General features: G+C 40.1%; 1 protein-coding gene across 2 annotated transcripts; it reads left to right on the top strand.

Annotated features, from left to right (window-relative positions):
• The first annotated feature begins 12562 nt into the window (after positions 1–12562).
• On the top strand, positions 12563–23368 carry mmp23ba (matrix metallopeptidase 23ba). 2 transcript variants are annotated; one of them, XM_042491078.1, is made up of 8 exons: positions 12563–12881; positions 18009–18141; positions 18963–19102; positions 19582–19749; positions 19888–20052; positions 20964–21074; positions 22105–22231; positions 22310–23368. In XM_042491078.1, exons 1-8 carry the CDS (start codon positions 12788–12790, stop codon positions 22482–22484), a joined length of 1113 nt encoding a protein of 370 aa, XP_042347012.1. In that variant the 5' UTR covers positions 12563–12787; the 3' UTR covers positions 22485–23368. The 2 variants fall into 2 exon arrangements, with proteins under 2 accessions (XP_042347012.1, XP_042347011.1); XM_042491077.1 differs by having other exon boundaries at positions 18005–18141.
• The last annotated feature ends 118 nt before the right edge of the window (positions 23369–23486 follow it).

The raw sequence follows: 23486 nt of genomic DNA, 5'->3' as shown, positions 1-23486 counted from the left end.
GAAAAGAAAGAAAAACATTTATATATGAAATAAGTACTCTTTTTTTGGTGTTATTTTCTAATTTATTTGTTTTGTTTTTTTTTATTATTTGCATATTTTCAGCAAATATTCTTGTAACTTGTTTTATAGTGTTTTGTTCATTTTCTGGGCCGTGTTGTGATGAGTTGCTCGTTGCTTTCAGCCATGTATTTGAAATAAATCAAACCAACATGCTCAGGTTTCAAAGGGTTAAACATGATGGATTTTATATCCCGTCACAGCAGGACAATCATTAACAGTAAAGGACACAAATAATAACGGTCACTAAAAAAACATTTTCTTTAAAAATAAATATATAAATAAATCCACAAGCAGCAGGTTATGTACTTGACATACAAAGGAATCGAAATTACGTTTCTCACTATCCCATGCGTAGACAGATATCAGACAGGACAGGGCAAACAGTAAAGTGCACAGGCACAACAGAGTTAAAAATAGAAAATTAAAGAATTAAAAATATAGTCTATATAAAAAAAGTCTATAAAAAAAAAAAAGAACAAAAAAAAAAAAACAAGAGCAAAAATAGTAATGAGTGCAGTAGAGAGAAAACAGATAAACAGAATGTAAACAGCAGAATAAATAGTGCAAAAACAGAATAATCAGTAAATAAACAGTGTAAACAGTGTAGTGCAAAAAAAAAAAGAATAACCAGTATATAAACTGTGTAAACAAAAACATTGTAGCAGCTGTGGGGGTTATTATTGCACAAATGAGAGGTAGAATTAATAATGATCAGTTGTTGTTAGTGATGACGTTGAAATGATGATATGTTCACTGTGTGTTCATTTCTTTTGCACTTTTGTTTTGCTTTTCTCAATAAGTGTCAAAATTTCAAATGTGTGCTGATTGTGATTCAGCATTGAATGTTTGAACAATAAATTTCAAGAATAAGTTCGCTGGCGTATAGTTTCTATTATTGCCTCAACTGGACTGTAAACATCGTGATCTTTGGTTTATGATTACCAACTCCAGAAAACTTCCTCACTGCTGGATTGTTGGATTACTCACATTCTAAAAATTTAAACAAAACAAAAACAAAAAAAAGTTTATTCTTTACTTTGAACCTGAGAGATGATTTTCATAATAATGATTTTAAAAATACAAAAACTGACATTGAATAACCGTTATTTTTCCTGGTTGAAAAACCCTACTCAGCAAAAACAATAAACAGGTTATGATGCTGCAGGACGTGTTCAATTACATTTATTTACTGGAGCAACTTAATTTCAAGACTTTAGGTGCTGCAACAGAAAGTTACTTCTATTAAGATACATGCAGAGAAAGCAGAACCATAGATAGATGGATAGATAGATTTATTGAAGAGAATAAAGAGCACACATTATTAATAGAATATAAAGGAATATGCTTAAAAAAAACTAAAAAAAAAAAAAAAAAAAAACTAAGAGACTGTACATATACTACATATATACATGTGTAAAGTGCGGAACAGTATCTGAATAAATATAAATAAAAATAAAGTCAGCAGTGTAGAGTGACATGGAGCTAAGACCGGAGTTTAAAGCGCAGACAGAGGTGAGTTATTGTACAGGTGGATGGCTTGTGGCAGGAAAGATTTCCTGTATCTGTCCTTTCGACAGGGGACAGAGAGGAGGAAATGTCTGACAGCGGCGCTTTAACTGTTGTCATACGATCTTATCCGACACAATCCCTGCGTCTCTCTGCGCTTAAAAACATATTTCTGTGCCCGCTCTGAGCCTGGTAACTCGAGAGGCTGTGACATTTCTTACAGGGTCAGCTATTTCGAGGAGACTTGACAGGTTGGCAACTGTAAACTCCTCTGCATCTGAAACGGGTCGCCATTTCCTCCTCCGCCAGCAGTGCAGCGTTGCTCAGAGGTCGAAGAAAACCGCTTCTCATAAACAATGGTTCCGGCAACATTCCGAGGAGAATTTTGGCACTAACACGAAAAAAAACGAGACAATGAAAACAAAACAACAGACAGAACACCAAGTATAAATGAATAGAAAATAAATAAATATTTTTTTTAATTAATTACATTTTTTTTTTTAATTTTTTTAAAAAAAATCCATCTTTTTTTTTTTTTTTTTTTTTAAAAACAAAATTTAATGAATATTAAAATTGTGTATAATTTTTTTGTATGTGTTTGTGTGTGTGTTGTGTGTGTGCGTGTGTGTATCCTCAGCGCTATATCTTATCTTTCCTCAATATTAAATATTGCCGTTTTCTTGACAATGACATTTTTGCAACTCACAACTAATGATTATTTTTCGTCAGTTTAATTTGTTGATTATTTTCTTGATCACTAATGATTTTATTTTTTGTCTTTAAAACGTCATAAAATGGTAAAAAATTTTGTGTTTCCAAAAGCCCAGCTTTATACAACCAAAGCTTAACCATATGGTGCTACCAAAGAGTGAACATATTGTTTATTTGTTGACCACTTACAGTATCTGTTTGTTTGTTTATGGTTGTGGGTGAATGGAAAAAAAATCTAATTGTACTAAATCGTGATTGAGAAAAGTGTTTTCAATGGTCACTGAAATTAGACTCATGTAACCTTATTTGATTATCAAGGTCCCAAAAAAAATCACCAAACACATTTTATTCAGTTTAATGTTATATGAGTTACTGTTCTATGGCTGAAAGGTCAAAATATGACAAAAGACCATTTTTCACTGAACAATCAGCACTGTCCGCATAGTTGTGGCCCTGTACACTTTACTACATGGGGCCACCTGTGTAGAAGACAGTGGCGTGCACCAGGGGGTGAAGGGTCTTTGGTGCAAAAGGACATCAAGGGCATAGGTTCATTTCAACATTGGGGAGGGGACACACACGTGAAATGAGGGTTTTGGTGGTTTTCAACAAGAAATATTTTCAGCTCCAAACATTCATTTTTCAGCATTCTGGTTCGTGCACCAATTTGTGTGGTTTTTGCATCATTTTAAGGTGTAAATGTAAATGCAAACGTTGTAAATACCCCTGTGTCCCCATGAAGTCTATGCCTGTGCCGTCACTCACCTAAGCAGCCCAGAGTCCTCTTTACAACTGGAAGTACTGCGAACTAACTATTAAGAGGTAATAAATAAAGGTTCTGAATACATACAAACAGGGGCGTAGCACCAAACTCTGGGGAGTAAACCATTTTCGCACCTTTAAGGGGTGAGAGCATGTCTCCGAAAGCTTCCAATGTTGTTGTTTTTAATTAAAAGATTAGCCTTTACACATTTTTCTTAAGCCAGTTTTATTTTAGTTACTGCACATATTAGTTAGGGAAAAACAACTTTTCACCTCATATTGGGGCCCGAGGTAATCAGTCCCACATTTCCCCCAACTATGATGTCCCTTGTTGGGGGAAAGACAACTGGAACATTTTGAAACCTTACAAAACTCTAAATAATAAAAAATGAAAAATGAGGAAGCAAGTTAAAAGGAAAATGCAATGCAGCTGCACTTCTATTCATTTGAACACTTAATAAATTGGATAATATTTTGCGATCTGGGTCCTTTATATTGTCAAGACAGATGACAAATAAATGCTTAACTGTCCAGGATGATGCCCTGTACATATCTGTGCGTGCCACAGTGGGATAAAGGAGAAGACAAAACTACTTTTTCTCTCCAGCAGCATTATGAAACTCAGAAAATCATGTTCAAAATAAGTCATTTGATTCTGCTTTAACAATTATGAAACAATGAAAAATGTCTCTTCCGTATGGATCGTAGGTGGCGTGTCATTAACACGCTTAGAATCAGAACGACCATGAGGTCATGCGGGCCTATATAAAGCCATCAGAACTTCCCGGTTCCTCCTTTTGCACTTGGATTTTGACCAGAGCAAAACTTTGGAAAGCGAACTCATTGAGCGAGCGAGATAATCTACTGAAAGCACATCTTGTTGGAAAACAACACTCTTGGACGACTCAACTTCGTGGGAAACCAACCAGCCCGAAAAAGGCCCTCAGCAGACCCTGTTTCCGGCGGAGCACCTGCCTGAGACGAACTACACCCACACAGGTAAGACAACGTTTTACATTTATTTGAGTTTTTTACTGTTAATTCATCCCCTTAAAGTGTTAAACGTTATTCGGAAAATTAGATTTGGTGAAAACAGACACTGGGCAATATCTTTGTGTAAAATGATAATTGATTATTCTGTGAAAGTGTGTTAAATATTCTGGAACAGGTGGGGAATGAGGTAACAATTAGTAGGTAGTGATTGGAAAACACTTTTATTTGGGTTTTGGGGCATCAAAATCATCGACATTTGCCGTCGAAATTATTGATAAAAAATGGCGCCGGTGACAAATTTCATAAAATGCTAAAAATGTTATTTAGTTGCGCACCAGAGGGAAACGATGGAACGGTCAGGAGCGCGCGTCAGCGCGCATTTACGCACGGGAGTGTAATCACACCGAGGCAGGTTCTGAGTCCGTTTGTTTTTGATTGTCGGAGCTTTTTTTTCTATCCGAACTGATGCGGAAACATCTGGTCAAGTTTCAAATCCATTACAATATTGAATATATATATATTGAATGCTGGAACGCGCTTGGTTGTTCGTGTGGTAATTTTATTTTGGAGGGCGATTTGTCAGTTAACCTGATGTGACTGCAGTTGCGCTTCCAGGATGACACCATCTGTTGCAAAGGCTTTGATGTGCAACCCATAAATTGTGTGTTGGTGTATGTGTGCGTGTGTGTGGGTGGTAAGGGTGGTGTTCGGGTGCCTTTGCGAATATGTGTGGGAATATCTACATGATGTGTGTGTGTTGTTGCGTACGTATATGTGGGGGTGGGAGGGTCAGGCTGTCTGTATTTTTCTTGATTTTCATTGATGTTTTTCATTTCTTCTATTATTGTTTTTAATCTCTGTGAGGCACTTTGTGTTACTCTTTGTATGAAAAGTGCCATACAAATAAAGATTTGATTGATTGATTTCTAAAATCCTAAAAACATCCTAAAATCCTATAAATGACCTGATAGAAACATGCTGAAATTCTAAAAATCCAGAAACATCATAAATCCCGGGAATGTCCTGATATCTTAGAAACATGCTTAAAATTCTTGAAATGTCCTAAAATCCTAGAAACATATAAGGGGTGCTGCAACTGGACCCTGGCCTTTTGTCATTTTGCAAAAGTGGCCCCCAAGCATAGCAAGTTGAGTATCACTGAGTTATAAATGACTAGTTTGGTCTGCACAGAGCTCTTTGTGGTATTGTGGATCCCTTGCAGCCATGTTAGTTCTCTGTGCGAAATAACTCATTAAACAACAAACTAACTGGTCAAAGCAGCAGTCGACCAGCAGCTCCTGTGTCCTTCAGGCTAAAAATAACGCTTTTTTTCTGATGACGTCTGGTTGCTTTGATGAGAGCAAAAATGGGAAACTGAAGCTGTTAACTGCTTCCCTGTCAGAATGTCTGTCTGCTGCGAGATAAAGTGCCGAAAATACACTCAGTATAACACTCTAATAAACTGATATTGATTTTTTTAGATAGGTGTTTTTTTTAGGTGCTAAAATATTTTTTGTTGCTAACCACCATCCACAGCAGTAGATTGCTGAGCTTCTATGTTTGACTCCAGCCTGCTGCTCCAAACTCGGAGCGTGCTGACTGAAAACCTTTACTCTGTTTATCGCAAACCGTTGAGAATATTGTCCACGTAAATGATGAAGTAATTTTACAATTGTTTGGTGCAAAATAACTGCCTTTACGCAGTGTTCATACTCAACAGTCAGTTAATTGACCCACTGACACATTGTTTACATTGTTTCTGAACCTTTATGTTATGTGATATTATGCAGCATCATTTGATTCTCATGTCCTCAACTGTTAAAACTAAGACGCTGAACTGCACAATATTTGATGTAAATGTTAAAAGGCAAATCCCTTCGTGTATTGGTGGCTTTGTAACTAGTGAGGTGCAGTCGTAGTTGTATTTTTTTTTTCTCATTTAAAAGTTTGATTATTACTGATTTAATTTGAAATATTTATCTTGAAATTCTCATAATTTGACCTTTTTTTTTCACTTCAGGTGGTGCTACTGAAGTTGTCGAGCGCCCTGCGATGGATCCCTTCCCTGACGACAGCATCCCCATCTCCTCTGATGAGGAAGACGTACGTGAGTTTGTGGTTGTTGTCAGGGGTGATGTTGAGGTTATGTTAGGTGATCTAAATGTACCTGAGGTCATTTTCCCACTTTTCTCGGACGATGAGGAGGAGTCGGAGGAAGATGACCACAACCCTGTGGAGGTAGGTAATGTAGTTGAAGGTGAGGTCATTCTCTTATATTCATCGGACGATGAGGAGGAGTCAGAGGAAGATGACCACAACCCTGTGGAGGTAGGTAATGTAGTTGAAGGTGGGCTCATTCTCCTATATTCATCGGACGAGGAGGAGGAGGACGAAGACAACGACAGTGAAGACGACTGGCCTGACATGGAGAGTGAAGATTCTGGGTACGAGTCCATGAGCGGGAATGAAGAGGATGAAGAGGATCTAGACGATGAAGAGGACCGTGTGGACGATGACATCAGACCTCGCTCCCCTCTCGTCCAGCGTTTCCCACCCAGAGGTTTTTGGGACGGATGGCATCCTATTGGCATTCCTCCACCGGAGCCTCCTGCGCCGCAACCGGAACGTCCTGAAGATGGTCTGCCCCCAGTCTCTCCAAGGTCAGAAGAAGATGCTCCATCAACCTCCGGCCTCAGCTCCTCCTCCAAGAGAAGCAGGGAAGACAGCGACACCCCGCAGGTAAGTGTGAAGAGGCAGAGGACTTCTGAGGACAGCGACGAAGAACCAAGACCCTCGACTTCAGGTCTCGCCTCCTCCTCCAAGAGAAGCAGGGAAGACAGCGACACGCTGCAGGTAAGTGTGAAGAGGCAGAGGACTTCTGAGGACAGCGATGAAGAGCCAAGACCCTCGACTTCAGGCCTCAGCTCCTCCACCAACCCGTACCCTCCCTACTGGTACCTAAGGAGGCTTGATGACAGCGACTCCGATGAAGACTGACAACGCTAAATGGAAACCTTTGTGTCTGGCAGGACTGATAAAGCCCCAGGCAGCCTTCGCATCTGGCGAGGCGAACACAGTTTTCGGTTGCGTCTTGCACCAGGGATTATATGGATTTTCCCCTTTTTATGACTTAAAGTTTATTGGATTTCAACATTTTCAACATCACAAAACCACCTAAAAAAACACCAGAACTCATCTCCTCTCCAAAGAGAGGCAGAGAAGAGAGGCAGGTAAGTGTGAAGAGACAGAGGAAGACTTGAGAAGACAGCAATGAAGAGCCAAGACTTTCAACTGTAGGCCTCGGCTGCTTCACAAACATACAGAGTCAGTATGAAGACTGACAGCTCTGGAATGGAAATCTATGTGTCTGGCAGGACTTTTAAAGCCCCAGGAAGCCTTTGCACCTGGCGAGGCGAATGCAGTCTTTGGTAGCGTCTTGCACCAGGGTTGTTAAGTTTTTTTGGATTTCACCATCATAAACAACAAACAAAAACCTGAAAACTTCTGACTTCAGCTCCTTTACAAATATGATGAATTTTATGGATTTTCCTCTTTTTTTTGATAACTTAAAGTTAACCCTTTGAAACTTGAACAAATTGGCTTGATTTCTTTCACAAACATGGACAAATTACCTTAAAATTACGAGAAAAAAAAACCCCAACCTAACCCATTTACTTATCTCTTATACAATATGCAAAACATTTCTTGCCAAGTTGTTTATTTCCTAATTAACCATGTTTTTGAAAGAAATCAACTTAATTTGCTCAGGGTTCAAAGGTTTAAATACTTGCAAAAGGTGTCGGAATGCAACACAAGAAAAGTTATGTCTGTCCAAGATTCAGAAGGTTTAATGGATTTCAGAATTTCCAACATCATACAAATCACCTCATGGAAATACTCAATAACACCAAACAACAGCAAACAGAAGAAAGATAAATAATTATAACATAAAATAGGTATAGCTACTCAGGGCCCTTAAGGGGAGGGGGCCCTCAAAAGCCTAGTGGAAAAATCTGGTTTTGCTTGCATTTTTTTTATTTCTAAGTAATTAGTTCCATGACTAAATTCAAATTATCTGAGCTGCAAAATGGTTTATTCCACCCCTGCACCAGGATTTGTGAGCACCAATCTACACCGTAAAGAACGGGAAATCAGAGTTTCAAAACAGAAAAGAAAGAAAGAAATGGGAAATAACGCAAATGGATTGCAAAAACAAAAACATACATGAGAAAGACAACATATAGGCAAGGGGAGGGAGGGAGGGGACACACAGAAACTGCATGCATATGGTCCAAAGTTTAGTGCTATTCCCCTGCCTGTACAAGAGGTAAGTGTTATTTTTCTTTGTAAGGTATAGCTGGCCGTACCAGACAAAGGTAAGTCAATACTAAATACCAACATTAATACAAGTCATTCATTGATATTTTTGATATCTCGATCTGTTGTACTGGAAACTTCTTTCAGTTACATGAAGGCGGCTTTAACAAACAGAGGGAAAGTTTTATGCTTACTAACGCAAAGAAAAGTCTACAAGTGTCTTTACTTAGGTACTGATAGGTGCAGCAGACCCCCCCACCCAAGAAGGGACAACGTGGAAGAACGAGACTCAGCATCCAGGATTTCTTCGATGACGGAGACGTTCACATCGGACCAGATGAGAAGGACGGATAACCACAGGACCAGATCAAAACTGACGAGCGCGTCTCTTTCAGTGGGCTCAGTAAGTAATCCTCACAAAGACTACAAAAGTACCAGTGGTAACATAAAGTGGAGAGGAGAGAGTTAACTTTACATATGTAAATTATATTTATTGTAGGGACCTTCTTGAATATTATTCCATTGTAAACATTTGTTGGTGTTGTGTAGTTGTATAGTATTCATTACCTGTGTTTGTGTTTCATAGGACACTACTCCACTGAGTTTTTGGCACTCCTCCTGAGGGAGCTGAGAGTGGACGTCAACCATTCCAGAAAGTCCCAGCACCACAGCAGTACACTGAACTGCTCTCAGCATCCAAGTGAGTCCAACACCTCCTCCGTCGCTCCAACCCCGTCCCCCAAACACAGCCCTCTTCTCCCACAAGACGACCAGACGATGAGGATTGCCTCGTCCCGACCAGCTCAGAGGACGCTGTTGTTACAGTCAGCTTCTCCTGTGCTGGGGGGTTCAGGACGCTCCTCACACACTCACACACACACGCATCAGACGCACACAGGAAGCTGTCAGCACCTTTTTTCATCTGCGCTCAGACGTAAAGAAAGAGAGAAACAGTTCAGGCTGAATGAGAAATAATAATTCTGAAAGGTCCAAAGTTTTTAGTTTGATGCATCACACATTATGTTAGTGTTCACTGCAGTTAAAATATGTTTATCTCCTGAATACTTCAATCCAATAAGTGTGAGAAAAACGTTTTAAAGTATTTTTTTTGTATTAGAAACAACATCAGAATATTTAAAATATGGCAATGTATCGCATCTTAAATAAAAAATAAATGTTGTGCAAGTTATGATTTAGTGATTTTCATTGGACTCGAGGGCATAAGTGTAACTTTTGCTATGTAGTTTGTAATAATTTGGTAAATTCACAGTAAGTTTTCATATATATAAAACTCATAATGTTACATGTTGATATAAACATGGTATGGGAAATGCTTTAGATTATCTCCCTGCATGTATAGCGTTATTCTTCCACATTTTAATTCATAATAAAAAATAGAAAATTGTAACTTTTTTTGTACCGACTGTTTACCAACACAGCACATGCTGATGCAGGTTCAAGGGAACAAAAGGTAAGACTCAGGAATAAGAGGGTAACAACTGGAAACTGGTAACCGTGGAAATTTCAAATGAATTAATTCTATAGGTATTTTTTAACTACTGGACACCTTTTTTTACTACTATATTGTTATTACATGGTACATTATGATTATTACTGAGCAACAAACTTCAGGTTTAAAGGACGATGGGGTAATGAGTTCTGCTATTTATGATTCACTTAAAAAATGATCATACTTAACACTGGTGGGTACAGATGATAAAATGAGAATCTGCAAATGAAATAGTTTGTAAATAACTGAGGTACACTGATGCTTTTACTTTTGAACTAAGGGAACACACTGTGGTACTAAACCCTATATGAAATAGTAAAAATAGATTTAAAAAGAGGGATGGATTATTATCATCTAACCTGTTATCATCCCCCCAAAAAAAGTAAAAAATGTCCCGAAAACTATATTTGTAATTTATAATTTATTTATTTCGAATTATAGTCATTTTATAATTAAAAATATGTTACAGAAAAGAAAGAAAAACATTTATATATGAAATAAGTACTCTTTTTTTGGTGTTATTTTCTAATTTATTTGTTTTGTTTTTTTTTATTATTTGCATATTTTCAGCAAATATTCTTGTAACTTGTTTTATAGTGTTTTGTTCATTTTCTGGGCCGTGTTGTGATGAGTTGCTCGTTGCTTTCAGCCATGTATTTGAAATAAATCAAACCAACATGCTCAGGTTTCAAAGGGTTAAACATGATGGATTTTATATCCCGTCACAGCAGGACAATCATTAACAGTAAAGGACACAAATAATAAGGTCACTAAAAAAAAAACATTTTCTTTAAAAATAAATATATAAATAAATCCACAAGCAGCAGGTTGAAGCCCTTTCTCGGCCAAAAGGAGGAAGAAGTCATTCCAGCTGGTTCAGGTGTGTCTAAGAAGGACTGAGACAAACACACACTTGTCCCACCATTAAGATATATGCAGCATCGCAATACCAGAACACTCAAAAAAAGCTTTTTGCCCATATTTTATCAAAATTAGGCAAAACTTGCAGGACCAGATGTGTCCACTTAGTTTAATCAAGATTGCTCAAAGAACACTTGAGTTGTGGCCCATTTTCTGCTAAGCCCCGCCCATGGCGAGGGAGTGTCATCATGGTGGCCATGTTTATTGGACCAATCTAGCTCATTGATAATAGAAAGTTGAATATTCATCCAAAGATGCTGTATATCACCTTTTGTGTTGATCAACTCAAAATTCATTGAGTTCTATTCATTCAAGTATGTTTTAAAACAATTCAAAATGGCAGGAAATCTAACTGGTGGAGCTTCATGGCTCTGGAGATATTTTTGTCAAGCACATTGAGTTGGACTTTTGTGCCAAATTTCAAAATTCTTTTGTTGCTTGTTGCCAAGTTTTCTTTGACTTTTTGTGTTTCTCACTCTTCATGTGGGATTCCAGTCTTGATTCCCATCGTGTCGAGTTTGAAAAACGTTTTGATAAATCACACACAGTCTTTTGTTTGAATTCATGCTACAAATGAAATCTTGGTTAAATAGACAATTTTGGTTTTAATTTGCACTTTCATAGGTCATCCAGGGTACAGTGATAGCTAGCTAGGAGACAGTGGATCCTTAGCTCTGAGCATCCCGACAGGAGACAAGATAGAAGTGTTGGTTTCCTTAGGCTGATCTGCGTCACTCTGCGTTATGAAACTGATATAAAATGCGCAGCACAATCAATCCTGAGAATGAAGACGTTTGGTACCAAAGACACAAGTGGATTTGTAGCACCATCTACTGACAAGTTTACACTAACTTCCAGCCAATTCTTAAATATCTTATTGTCTGCTTTATCTAAGAGGTCAAGGTATCACCTGAGCAGCACTGACATTAATTCTTACTTCTGCTGGAGCACCATAGGCTTGGTGGCCCTCTGTTGAGCTCCAGTTACATATATTTGGGTTTTGGTCCCACAGGTTGAATGCTGAATAATGATAATAATTAAGTACCAATCATATGTGCATTGCATCTGTAATTATGTAAACCAGGGATACTCAGCTTGCTTTGCTTGGGGGCCACTTTTGCAAAATGACTGTTGGTAATGAGCCAGTTGCAGCAGCCCCATAAAGGATTTAATGACATTTGTAGAATTTTAGCATGTTTCTATCAGGACATTTCTGGGATTTTAGGAGTTTAGGGGATTTTTAGGATTTTAGGACGTTTCAAGCATTTTAGGACATTTGGGGCTGGTAATTCTTTGATAAATAACCTCTATTTTGATGCTGTGTAATGCACTTTCTCACCTTATGTACATGCAAAGTACAAAAACAATTCCCAGTGTGCACTTTATTTTTATAGGTGCATTAGAAAATTGGGGGGGAGGGGGGCTACCTGGCATCGGGGACCAGACCACAACCAGATTTGGTCCTAGAGACTCAATGGCTATGGCCTTGCTGTATTATAATGCTAAATATGGTTATGTTTTATGGGTAGACCTATATTTCCAGCTATTTATGTAACTGTAATAACACAGGACTTTAGCCTATTCCACAATGAAAGAAAGAGAAATGCTTCCAGACCAGTCAGCGGTTGCAACAAGTGATTTGATGGACAGAGCGCGTTTGGTTTTCATTAGATCGTCTCGACACTGACCCCCTGCCCCATCTACAGTAATATGAAACCAGTCTTCTGGCAGGCTCACTGTGCGGAAGAGCCGAGCAGAGCTGATGCAGTCTGCACTGCTTCCACTACCCGCTCCGCAGGCTGAGCTGCGCAGCCACACACAGAAGCTCCGCACGTAGTAACAACACACCACCGTAACGTGCAATGGCCAAGAAGCAGTGTTCACGGGCATAGATGGTAAACCTGTGTAGTCTTCGCCGAGGGATTATTAGTTGTTTTTTTGTTCCTGGAGGTGTGATATCGCAACCATGGTGTGCTGTCAGACTCCCAGAAGTTTACGCAGAGGCGAATGGGGCTTCGCTCCTCTGCTGGCTGCCGCGCTGCTCAGTCTTCTGTTCGCAGGGATGCAACAAACCACAGCGTTTCCCTCCTGGAGGTTAGAGGTATGCTGTGACCACTTGATTATGTGTAGGAACTCTGACTACACCTGTGAAGTCCAATATATTATCTAGGGTGTACTCAGCAAGTTATATAATAACTAAGTTGTTTCCTTTAGAACGTCAAAAAACTCAACACCAAACTCCATTGAAAATTCTGTGACTTTATATTTGCCCTACGTGTCCGCGAAGCTGCATATTAGAAATACTATGTTTTGGTTATTTTTTTATAATTAAAAGCCACTTTTCAATTCGGCGTATACAGTACTGTTATTACACGAGGCAGCACTTATTTCAAACAACAACTAACTTCGTAAGTAAATAATTGGAGTCCTATTCACCGTCTTGCACTAATACAGTAATTGCGAGAACAAATTGGGATTTTAACTGAAAAAAAGCGATATTGGTGGATCCTTTGTACGCCGAATTCACCGAAAGCAAATGCAGATTGATCGTGTGCGTTATTATGTGCTGTAAAGCTATGTACGTTTGACCGTCAGCGAAATAAAACTGAATTCTAACATTTTTTAATGAAGTATGGTCTTCAGTAGAAAACGAGATATCAGTTTGAGGATTGTCAGAACTGACAGAATGACTGATTTTTTTTTTTAACAAGCACCATCCACATTATTTTCTTTTATTGTTCATATGCAGAAGTTCTGCATAGGATCTGTCCATGCAATATCATGTCCTCACTTTCTTAAAATATATCATTAGTTGGACATCGTAATATGAAATCACTCAGTTATAATTCACCCATTACAATATGTATCACATTCAATTCATTTTCTGTTAAGGTGGAGAAGTTAGATGAACACCATAATTAGATTAGGCAATGGAATGGATCCCTGTACAGTAATATCTTCAGTGAACTGAATAAATGTGTTCCTCCAGACTGCCACCCACCCACTGTGATACAGAGCCTGAGGGATGGCTTTATGTCATTTCCTTTGCCACACACTCTCATTATGTGTCAATCAAGAAGACTGCTGTTGAGGATTACATAACTGCCTTAGATAAGCTTCTAGTAGGCCACCAGACTGAATTAAAGCATCTGTAAAAGACACAGAGTCCAAAATAATCAGTTATTAAATACAGTTTGGCAAAAAGCGCATTTAAATGTGTTTTCTTGTATGCTTAATGAAAATAATGCACTGTTTGCATGATTCAAAATCCAGAGATGTATTGGAATATGCATAAAAACACAATATTTTTAGATCCACATTGCTTTATTCTGTTGAATTATATGCAGAAAATAGTCTTTGTTGGATGGAAATCATAATATCTGTTTTAACGTTCTGTGGGACTGAGGTCCAGCCACTAGACTCCCCCCAGGATCGTCTGGGATTTGTCTTCAGATGCTTTACCCTCCGACTCAGCGCTCACCACTGGCTTCAAGGTTTAGTCTAGCACGTTTGTTTCGGCCCTCACGCTTTTACAGCTCATCTTTATTTGTGCCAAAGTGTGAAATTAGATTTGCAGTGACTATAACAAGGCATGACAGAATGAACTACACTGGCCTTACTACGTTAAACACCTCATAAATCACAGAACACACAACTCCAGTGTGTTAACTGATGTCAGGAGAGCAACTGTTGGTTAAAGCAATGACCTGAACGTATAATGCAATGCAGAAACAACATATTTAACATCAGAGCGAGAGAGGCCAACAGGTTCAAGAGTAGTGTGGGACAGCCTGCCAGACTGTCTGCCCCTGTTTCACTATTTTGGTAAGGAAATGAAGGAAGTGCTGCATCTATTAGTCTTGACTGGGCGAAGCAGGAACAGGAACCAGAGGATAGGGTGTAGAATACAAAGTGAAAGGAGCGTCTTTGATGTTTGTGTGCTGTCTTCAGGACTTTTCCCTAGCAAGGGAACACGTGCTAGAGCACATGTTGCATATTTGAATAATTTTTCACTTCTGAAGAGGTGAAATTCTCAAATAAAAAAAACAATGAAATAAGAAAAGCCAGCATAATTTGTATTTTGTGCAGCAGAAATAAGTTGTCGTTCTCTCCTCTTCTGTTTTTCATCTTGTTATATCGTGAAGTTTTGGAACCACACTTTAAATACCACTACAATGATTTTTTAACCTAATAGTAGAATATGATTGTATACAACAGTAAGGCCAAGGTATGCTTTAAACAAACTAGTTTTTACCAAGTGTTGTCTCACCATGTTTACAGCTCTGGATGGACACACTTAAAGAGATACTTCACCCTATAAAATGACCATTTGTATATCAGTTACTCACCCCATGTTGCGTTGAATTTGTGGAGAAAAGATGGTTTTATTTGCATGCCTCCAAGGTGAACACAGAATTCTAAAACAGGGAACATTCTTAATGAATTGAAGTAAATGGGGTCCATGTTTAACAACAGAAGACATATATGAAAACATTTGTTTACAAACTCTCACATAACTCGCGCAGTATAATCCAAGTCTCATTTATCGAGTAGTATGGTCAGTACCGCAAAAAGATGCATTTTCCATGGATGTATAAAGAGAGCTGGATACAAAATTTCTTTAAAAGTTACAAAAGTTGAAAGATGCATGAATGCCCCCCAAAAAAGCTCTATTTCCACAGTATGAAATAACCTGGGCTTCTGCAACATGGAGCCCATAGAGCAAGGGTACTAGAGACTTTTGACAGCCAAATGGCTAATTTTCCCCAGCCAAGAGGCCACCTGCTGGTTTAGCCCTCCACTAACTTAATTGTGGGGCTCTTCTAGACTTTTCAATATTGGCTCATCAAATGCATAAAAATCCTGAGTCATTTTCGACTTGGTTGTGATGCTCAAAAAATGTATTCACTGATTTACAGACGTACTTTTCACAATGTAAGACAAGACATGACGGGTGGGATCCGCAAGTTGTAATTACATGTTTTACCACTATGTAAAATTGGCTTCAAAGCCTGGTAGTTTTCCTGAGGGCTTACATTTTTGTTAAAATGTAACACTTCCTCCAAGAAGAAGTGGCTCTGAGCTTGTTGGAGAATGTGCTTATAAATGAGCTCCTCTTGAGCAGAGTCCAGAGGCACAGGTGTTCCCAGGTATGAGACTGTTTATAATGACAAATTAATGACAAATGAAAATGCATGTATTTGGCAACTACTGAGCATACAACTGAGACTTGTGTTATACTGCACAAGCTGTGATAGGGTTTTGTGAGTGGTGGTTTTGATATAGTCCGACTGAATTGATGAAAAATTTTAACGTGTTTTGTATTCTCTGTTTGCTGTGGAGGCATGCAAGAAAAACAAAATTTTCTAAACAAAATTAAGGTAACACATGAGTAATTGATTGACAAATGGTCATTTTGCAGGTGAAGTATTTCCTTAAGGCAGCAAAAGGCCAGCTGTCATGGAGACAAGTGAGATGCGATGAATTGTACAAATGGGGGTAATAGCATGCAAACTTCTGTCAGTTTCGCCTTGAAGGATTTTGGAGTGTTGTGCATTTCTGCTCACTTAAAAAGTGATGGCAGTGGTTGTGTGAAAAAAAAGCTTGAGACAGGCTACTTTCACACCTCTGCACACCTGGCCAAACGCTGTGTAAAGTAGGTGTGTTTGTTGGATTGTCTGCTCTGGAAGGACTTCAGATTCTGAAAGGACATTCCCAACACTGTTAGACAATCCAACTTAGTCTTAAGCGTATCGAGGCCTTTACACTTCTTGCTGCAGCCAGTATGTTGTTGGCAGGCTGTCTTCATCCCCTCACATCTAAAACAGTCTTTCAGTTTTAATGCATGTCTCCTGAAATCCTTCTTGAATTTATCAGTTAGGAAGGGAAGCCTTCCTGTTTTCAAGTACAAAATGGGCTCCTTGTGTCAGAATCACAGCTCGACTTTAAGTGTTGGAAAGTGGATTTATTACTTAAACCCATCTTCATAAAAAGTTATAGATCTTATCATCTGGTGCGATCGCTATTATGGAATATTGCAGCCAAGACAAACTACAACTTTACTTCAGTTACAGAATATTTATGAAAGTGCTAAAAATGCAAAGCACCCATAGACAGCCTTCCAAAGCTATAAAAATTATTGTAGGATCCAGGTTTGATGATTTGGAGTCCATGTTGCCCATTCCCAAAGGGGCATCACATACAACCCATCATACTTTATGTCTGGAAAGCACTTTTACTGCTGACCACTTCCCGTTTCCATGAGATGGAATGCCCTTGCATGAAAATCTAATACATAACATTCAGATGCAAGTCACTGAACTAACAGTAATAGAGAACAGTCGTAACTGTCAAGTCTTCAACTGGAGTTCAGTGTCTGCAGTTTCAGAAGTCAAAGCCTTTCCAAGGCTTGGAATATGTATTGATTTTTAACAAAAAAATATTTATCTCATTGAACTCTCTTCGAAACTTAAAGCCAGGGTAGGTAGTTTCAATTTGGTGTCATTAGACAAAATCCTTTGAGCGTACTGTAATTCAAGTGAACTGAGACAACACAAAACCTCTGCACCACCTCTTGGCTCTGATTTTAGGCTTTCGAAAATCCAGCCTGGGACAGAAGACTGTCACAAGTCATTTCAGAGAAAGGGCATTCCTATTGGCTGCTCTACAAATGTAGATGCACATGCACGTCCCTTCATAAAAAGCCTAATTCAGTGGTGCAGAAACCATGATGAGAAAGTTGCTATTCTAGCATTGATTCTAGCAGATAGCCCAGCTCTGTTGCTGCGTTACGCAGGTTAGACCCAGTGCTGCTAGTGGTCAAACCAGCCTGCTGTGACCACTGAACTTGAGTTGCCGTAGCCGCCAACCAAAGCTCCACCCCCAAAATCAGAGGAGGGTTAACGGGATGTAGTATCTAGCTAATTCTTGTTTCATTTGTGGTCTAATAAAAAAAGAGAGAGTCCTACAATTAAATAAAATTCTATAATTCAGTGCAGGGGAAACACTAGGTTACCGTATGAAGTGCACGCATATGCAGGTGCTCTTCTAGAACTGAGAGGGGGGAGCTGCAGGGGGAAGTGCATTTTCAAATTCTGACGTTTTTTTCTCCCCTTTCCAGAAAACTGCTTTAATCCATGTTGATCCCAATAATGTCTTCAAAGGACCAGTTCCAAACTCCACTTCAGAGTACAGTGAATAATTAAAGGTTTTTCTTTGTCCAAGGAAGAAGCTTACACCACTGTGTTGCTCATCGGGATCCGCAAAGAGGCCCGGTCACAAGTGCTACACCTCTCCAGGAACAAGCGCTACACCCTCACCCCAGAGCAGCTCAAATGGGACAAGTTCAAGCTAACATACAAGTATTCATTTGCAATTCTTGTACTCATTAAGACAGCAGCTAAGCACAGTTGTAGAAAATGGAAAGAAAAAAAAGAAAAAAGAAAAGGGAAGCAGATGAAAAACACCAGAGAGCAATAGGCTAGAGTTGGTTTTGGCAGGAAAACACAAGCACAGATATTTTTCAGTTGAAAAAGGCAAATGAAATCAGATGGTGATTGGTGCAGTTTAGCAGCACCTTAATGGAATAATTTACCCCAAATTAAAGAGCAGGTAAATGTCCTCTCACCCCATGTAAGTCAAGATGCCCATCAAAGGTTGTAGGACCAATAAAAGCCATGTACAGGACTCTCTGCTTGCATTTGTCAGAGGAGAAAATAAAAGACTCTTGCACCCACACTGGAATTTCTTGGGTATACTTTAGGACTAACCCAGTGAGAAGATCCAGAGACACTTTGTTCTCTCTGGAGCTGTAAAAAGATAATCACATAAAGTCCTTTTGGACTGAAAGAGGTGCGATCATTGGGTTTTGGCAAACGAACTTTAGTGGACAGTAGACAAGCCAAATTTCAGTCCTTCCTGAATTAGTAACATGATAGCTTTATCTCTTTCATATTGACAGTGAATGTTACCAGTGGATCGCTATCTGATTCTTATTAAAAGTATCTACATCAGTCTAACCCTTGTCAAGACTTAAGAGAATATCAAGTAATGGAGCTGTACTCGCAGTGCTTGTGGGAATTCTGTCTGAACAGTAGCCATTGTGTTTTGGCAGATTCCTCTGCTGTAGAGGAATGTGTGTAGAGAGCAGTATTAACTACATAATGCTGTTGTGTCTGAGCAGGTTGGTCTCCTTCCCTACAAACTTGATAAATGCCAGCGACACACGGCGAGGCATCGCCAAGGCCTTTGGCATGTGGAGTGATGTCTCGCCGTTCAGCTTCAGAGAGGTGCCAGCTGACCAAGAAGCAGACATGAAGATCGGTGGGTACTCAGCATGTGGCTGCATCAATCCCCAACAGATGTTCCTTGGCTCCAAGCTCCAGACTTCTGCTCTGTCGTTACTGTTTTCCTCTCCGTGCTGTCATCGCAAAAATGTCTTTGCCTCCAAACTTATTAAATCACACCGCCGCGACTATATTACCAAGCTTATATTCAGCATGATTCATAATTCCAAATGAAAAAAATAAATGCTTAACAACTTCCATACATGTTTGCCCATGGCGAAGCAGTCTAAATTATGTTTTATCTGTCCCATTGGGTGCAAACTCCAGAGTCCTGCATAAATTCTCAGTGACAGTGAGAGGAATGGTTGTCATCCTGCGGGGTGAAGGCTGAAGAAAAAGCTCTGTCTTTTGTAATTCATCATTCCCCCGCTGTTGTCTGCACAGAGCACAAATAATGGAGTGAGGGTTTCCCTCCTCGGCTCTGAGGTATGTCTCTCTCTCTCTCTGTCTTGGCAGGCTTCTACCCAGCCAACCACACAGACTGTCTGCAGTCCTACTTGCACCATTGTTTCGATGGCATCACAGGAGAATTGGCTCATGCATTCTTCCCGCCAACTGGCGAGATCCACTTCGACGACCACGAATACTGGATTCTGGGAAACATGCGCTTTAGCTGGAAGAAAGGCATGTGTCTTTATCATGTTTGTTGAAACTGCTAATATTTAACCCATAAAGTGATGGATACAGCAGACACTGAGCTGGACAGCTCGTGGGGTGCACGGCAACTGAAAGAGAAAATAATCAACAGTATCTATGTTGTAGGGGTTTGGCTGACGGATCTTGTCCATGTGGCAACTCATGAAATTGGACACGTCCTGGGACTCATGCACTCCATGGACCCGAAAGCTATAATGCACTTGAATGCAACATTGACAGGGCGTAAGCTAATCACACAGGATGAAGTGTGGGGTTTGCACCGTCTCTATGGTATGTTCACAGTCCTTCTTACTTTTCTCACAGAACACAAATGGGAGCACTCTTCTTTTGGGCTTTGACATCTGTAAATACACCTGAAAACGCTGTGAGTCATCCAGTACACAGGATGTCCAGAAGTAGTAAGTCAAAGGGCAATGGTCTTGAAGACATTATGCAAATCATTCAAGAGGTGAACCATTCAAGCCTGATGCATGATTGGAAAACGTCCTCAAGACCTAAAGAGCAAATCCAGTGTTCGTGCGAGAATCAGACAAAATAATAAGCCTGAAGGCCCAAACCTGACAGACGTATCGGAATGAAGAATTTTGTGTCATAGGGGAAGACAACTGGCGCTGCATCCTAGAAGGCTTGCAGCAATTTAACAACTTCTGCGACGGGTTCCATGACGTTGGTGTTCAATGTTTAACAAGCAGAAGCCAAAGAGAAATGATGATGTTGGTGCTGTCCGGTGGAACAGTAAAGTTGGTTCCTGGCACTACTTTTCCAATCACCTGTACTTGTCATAAAAGTTGGCAAGCTGTGATTGTCTCTATGCCAAGTCAGGGCAAGAATTCAAGAACATGACTGATAGCTTCATCTTACACAGTGACCATCTCCAAAGGCAAAAATGTTGTGCCGTCTGATCCCAGCATTAGAAGCATTACGTCTAGATACATGCATGAGGAGCCAGCTGTACAGAACCTATAATCCATTTTTGGCCGCAATCAACAAGAATGTAGACCACAGTGTTTGTCTTTGAACGTGGCATTAATGAATGCTGTATAAATGACTCATGACTCATCATTAGTGTGTATTACGGTGAGTCATTTTCGTTGGAACAAAAAGTATATTGGAGATCCAAATATTTTTGCTGCTGACTTGTCTGATCCTCCTTCTTACTCCCATCTCCCCCTTTCCTCCAGGATGTTTGGACCGGTTATTCATCTGTCCAGCCTGGGCTCGGAAAGGCTATTGCGACAGCAAGCGTAAGCTGATGCAGAAGCACTGCCCCTCCAGCTGTGATTTCTGTTACGGTAAGACGCAGCAGCAGAAAGCAGCAGCAGTCCAGGGGAAGAAAAAAAAAGGTTTTCTCTCAATTGAGCAGCGTAAGGAGCTGCTGTGAACCGTTTGCCAATGGAGCAACGGGAGCCAACAGGTCCAGCCATGCAGAGCAGCGATGGGAGTTTTCAAGAATCTGATTTGAAGGGAGATTACACTGGCCACTGGAGGAGTTTGTGTTTAGTTCTGGAGAATACCAGCGTCCCCAGGGAGAGAATGTGTGTTTTACCCCAGACCACTAACAGAGCTGAGCAGGTACCTGTTTATAGCTGCATGCATACCAAATACTGATAACACATCAGTAATCTGACAGCCCGAAGCCACTTTAGGTTTATTGTGGGACACACTGGTGCTCAGATCTGCTGTTGCATAACAGGAAATGTCTCTTCTTAACCATCATAGCCCATAGATTGTTGTGGCTCTCAGAGATTTTTTTGTCAGCAACAAGGGACAGTGCGGAGAGAGGCAAGAGGATACGATTCCTGGCTCGCAGTAATCTGTTCCTCATTGTTGATTGGGAGACGTTGTACGGCTGTGGAAAATTCCTGAGTGACTCCAAACCGCTGGAATTTCAGACTGTGGCTTGAGGGTTAGAGACACACAAGGTCAATTTGGATTTTTGCGGCATTAACGAGAGCGACTGTTTTTTAAGCAGACTTTGAGTTGATCACAAGGCGGCCTGTTGTGTTTGTCAGAAACCAGATGGGAGAGATTATATTGATAAGACAGCCGCGGCGCCGGCAGGTCAGGGGTTGTGAAAAGCATATTAAGTGTCTGACGTGATAAGGTTTCTATCAGAAATTTTGACGGTAATCAGAGTTTCAGCGAGGGAAAGTTGTAACATCTCCAGACTGTGAAGTACACTGAGGTGTAGGATGACCGTTTTTGTTCTTCATTGCTTTCAGATGATTGTTGTACGGTCAGGATCGTTTTAAGATCATTAAAGATCATTATGTGTCTTATCTTGGAGCATCATCCTAAGTGTTTTCCTCTAATCCTCTTCAGAATTTCCTTTCCCCACTGTGGCTCCCACCCCGACACCCCCGAGGACCAAACACAAGCTGGTCGTCGAGGGCAAGAAGCTGACGTTTCGTTGCGGGAAGAAAATAGCATCGAAGAAAGGCAAAGTATAGTGAGTACCTCTCTAATCAATCTACCTTACCGCTGTGATGCTAAAGTACAATTTCTGAACGTCCGACTCCTGTTTCAGCTGGTACAAGGACGGGGAGCTGCTGGAGTACTCTCACCCCAACTACATCTCCTTGAAAGACGACCACATCACTATAGTGGCCAATGCCATCAACGAAGGCTTATACACCTGCATCGTGAAGAAAAAAGAAAAAGTTCTCACAAACTACTCATGGAGAGTGCGTGTGCGCTTCTGAAAGCTTCGGCACACTGAACAGGAGACGTTCACTCACATGGTCACAAGGAGACCTCATCACTAGGGCACATATTTCTGTTTTTTTTTTTGTCTTTCCTGTATCTTTCACATACAACTGTCTATTCTTGTCATTGTGTAAATGCGTTTTAATAAATGTTCCGTGACAAGTAGAACTCCAGTGAAAATACCACCTGACTGTGAAAAGAAGTTTATGACAGAGGTTGTGGTTTCCATTTTATTTGGTGATGAAAGATCCTTGCAGCGCTCGTCAGCTGTTCAGGACAATATCGTCTATTCAAGGTTCATCCAGCCTGGATTTCTTCAAGACTCTTGCTGCTAAGGCAGGAATGGTCCAAGGCCATCCAGGGGTTTTTGGGGGTGCTAGTATTAGCTAAATTGGAGAATGTATAGGAGTATCACAGTATAATCCACTACAGGTCCCTGAGAAAATATTGCATCCAAAGAAACATCAATGTCCCTGATGCATTTTTGATTAGGGGGTTGAAAAAGTGACATAAGCTCTTGCTTAGATGCATGCCATTTTAACAATTTACACACTGACCAAACTAAACTACAAAAGCCAGAATAAGCAATGTTGTCTACAGCCTTTGGAACTATTTGGACCTTAAACCACATATGGAACACCTCAGACGTCTAGCTTACTTTACTAGCCTCACATTGAAGCCAGCAGCCTGCCTCCAGAGACAGAGCAGTCAGTTCCACCAGCAGCTCTCCTTCCAAGCTTATTCAACACATCAGGTGTAATAATCTGCAGAGGGGCTCCGGTGGGGGCGGGGGGAGATAGATAAAACTGATTAATGAACATTTCCATTTAGTGCTGGCTCAAGACGTCCCAAGATGAGGGTTTTTTTTCTGTGCCTGTTCCTGTGAAAGCAGTGAGCGGTCTTGCAGGGAATGAAACGTTACTGTACTGTTTATTTTTCTTCGGCTCAAAATCAAAGAATTTATTGGTGTAATTCTGAAGTCGCAGAGCCATTTGAAA

Source organism: Plectropomus leopardus, chromosome 8, assembly GCF_008729295.1.
Source record: "Plectropomus leopardus isolate mb chromosome 8, YSFRI_Pleo_2.0, whole genome shotgun sequence".
Taxonomy (NCBI): domain Eukaryota; kingdom Metazoa; phylum Chordata; class Actinopteri; order Perciformes; family Serranidae; genus Plectropomus; species Plectropomus leopardus.
This window is presented reverse-complemented; position numbering and strand designations above follow the sequence as displayed.

Coding starts and splice junctions, on each gene's coding strand:
- mmp23ba (XM_042491077.1), top strand. CDS start 12,747: ATGGTGTGCTGTCAGACTCCCAGAAGTTTACGCAGAGGCGAATGGGGC. Junction 12,882..18,004: donor TTCCCTCCTGGAGGTTAGAG/GTATGCTGTGAC, acceptor TCTTTGTCCAAG/GAAGAAGCTTACACCACTGT. Junction 18,142..18,962: donor AAGTTCAAGCTAACATACAA/GTATTCATTTGC, acceptor GTGTCTGAGCAG/GTTGGTCTCCTTCCCTACAA.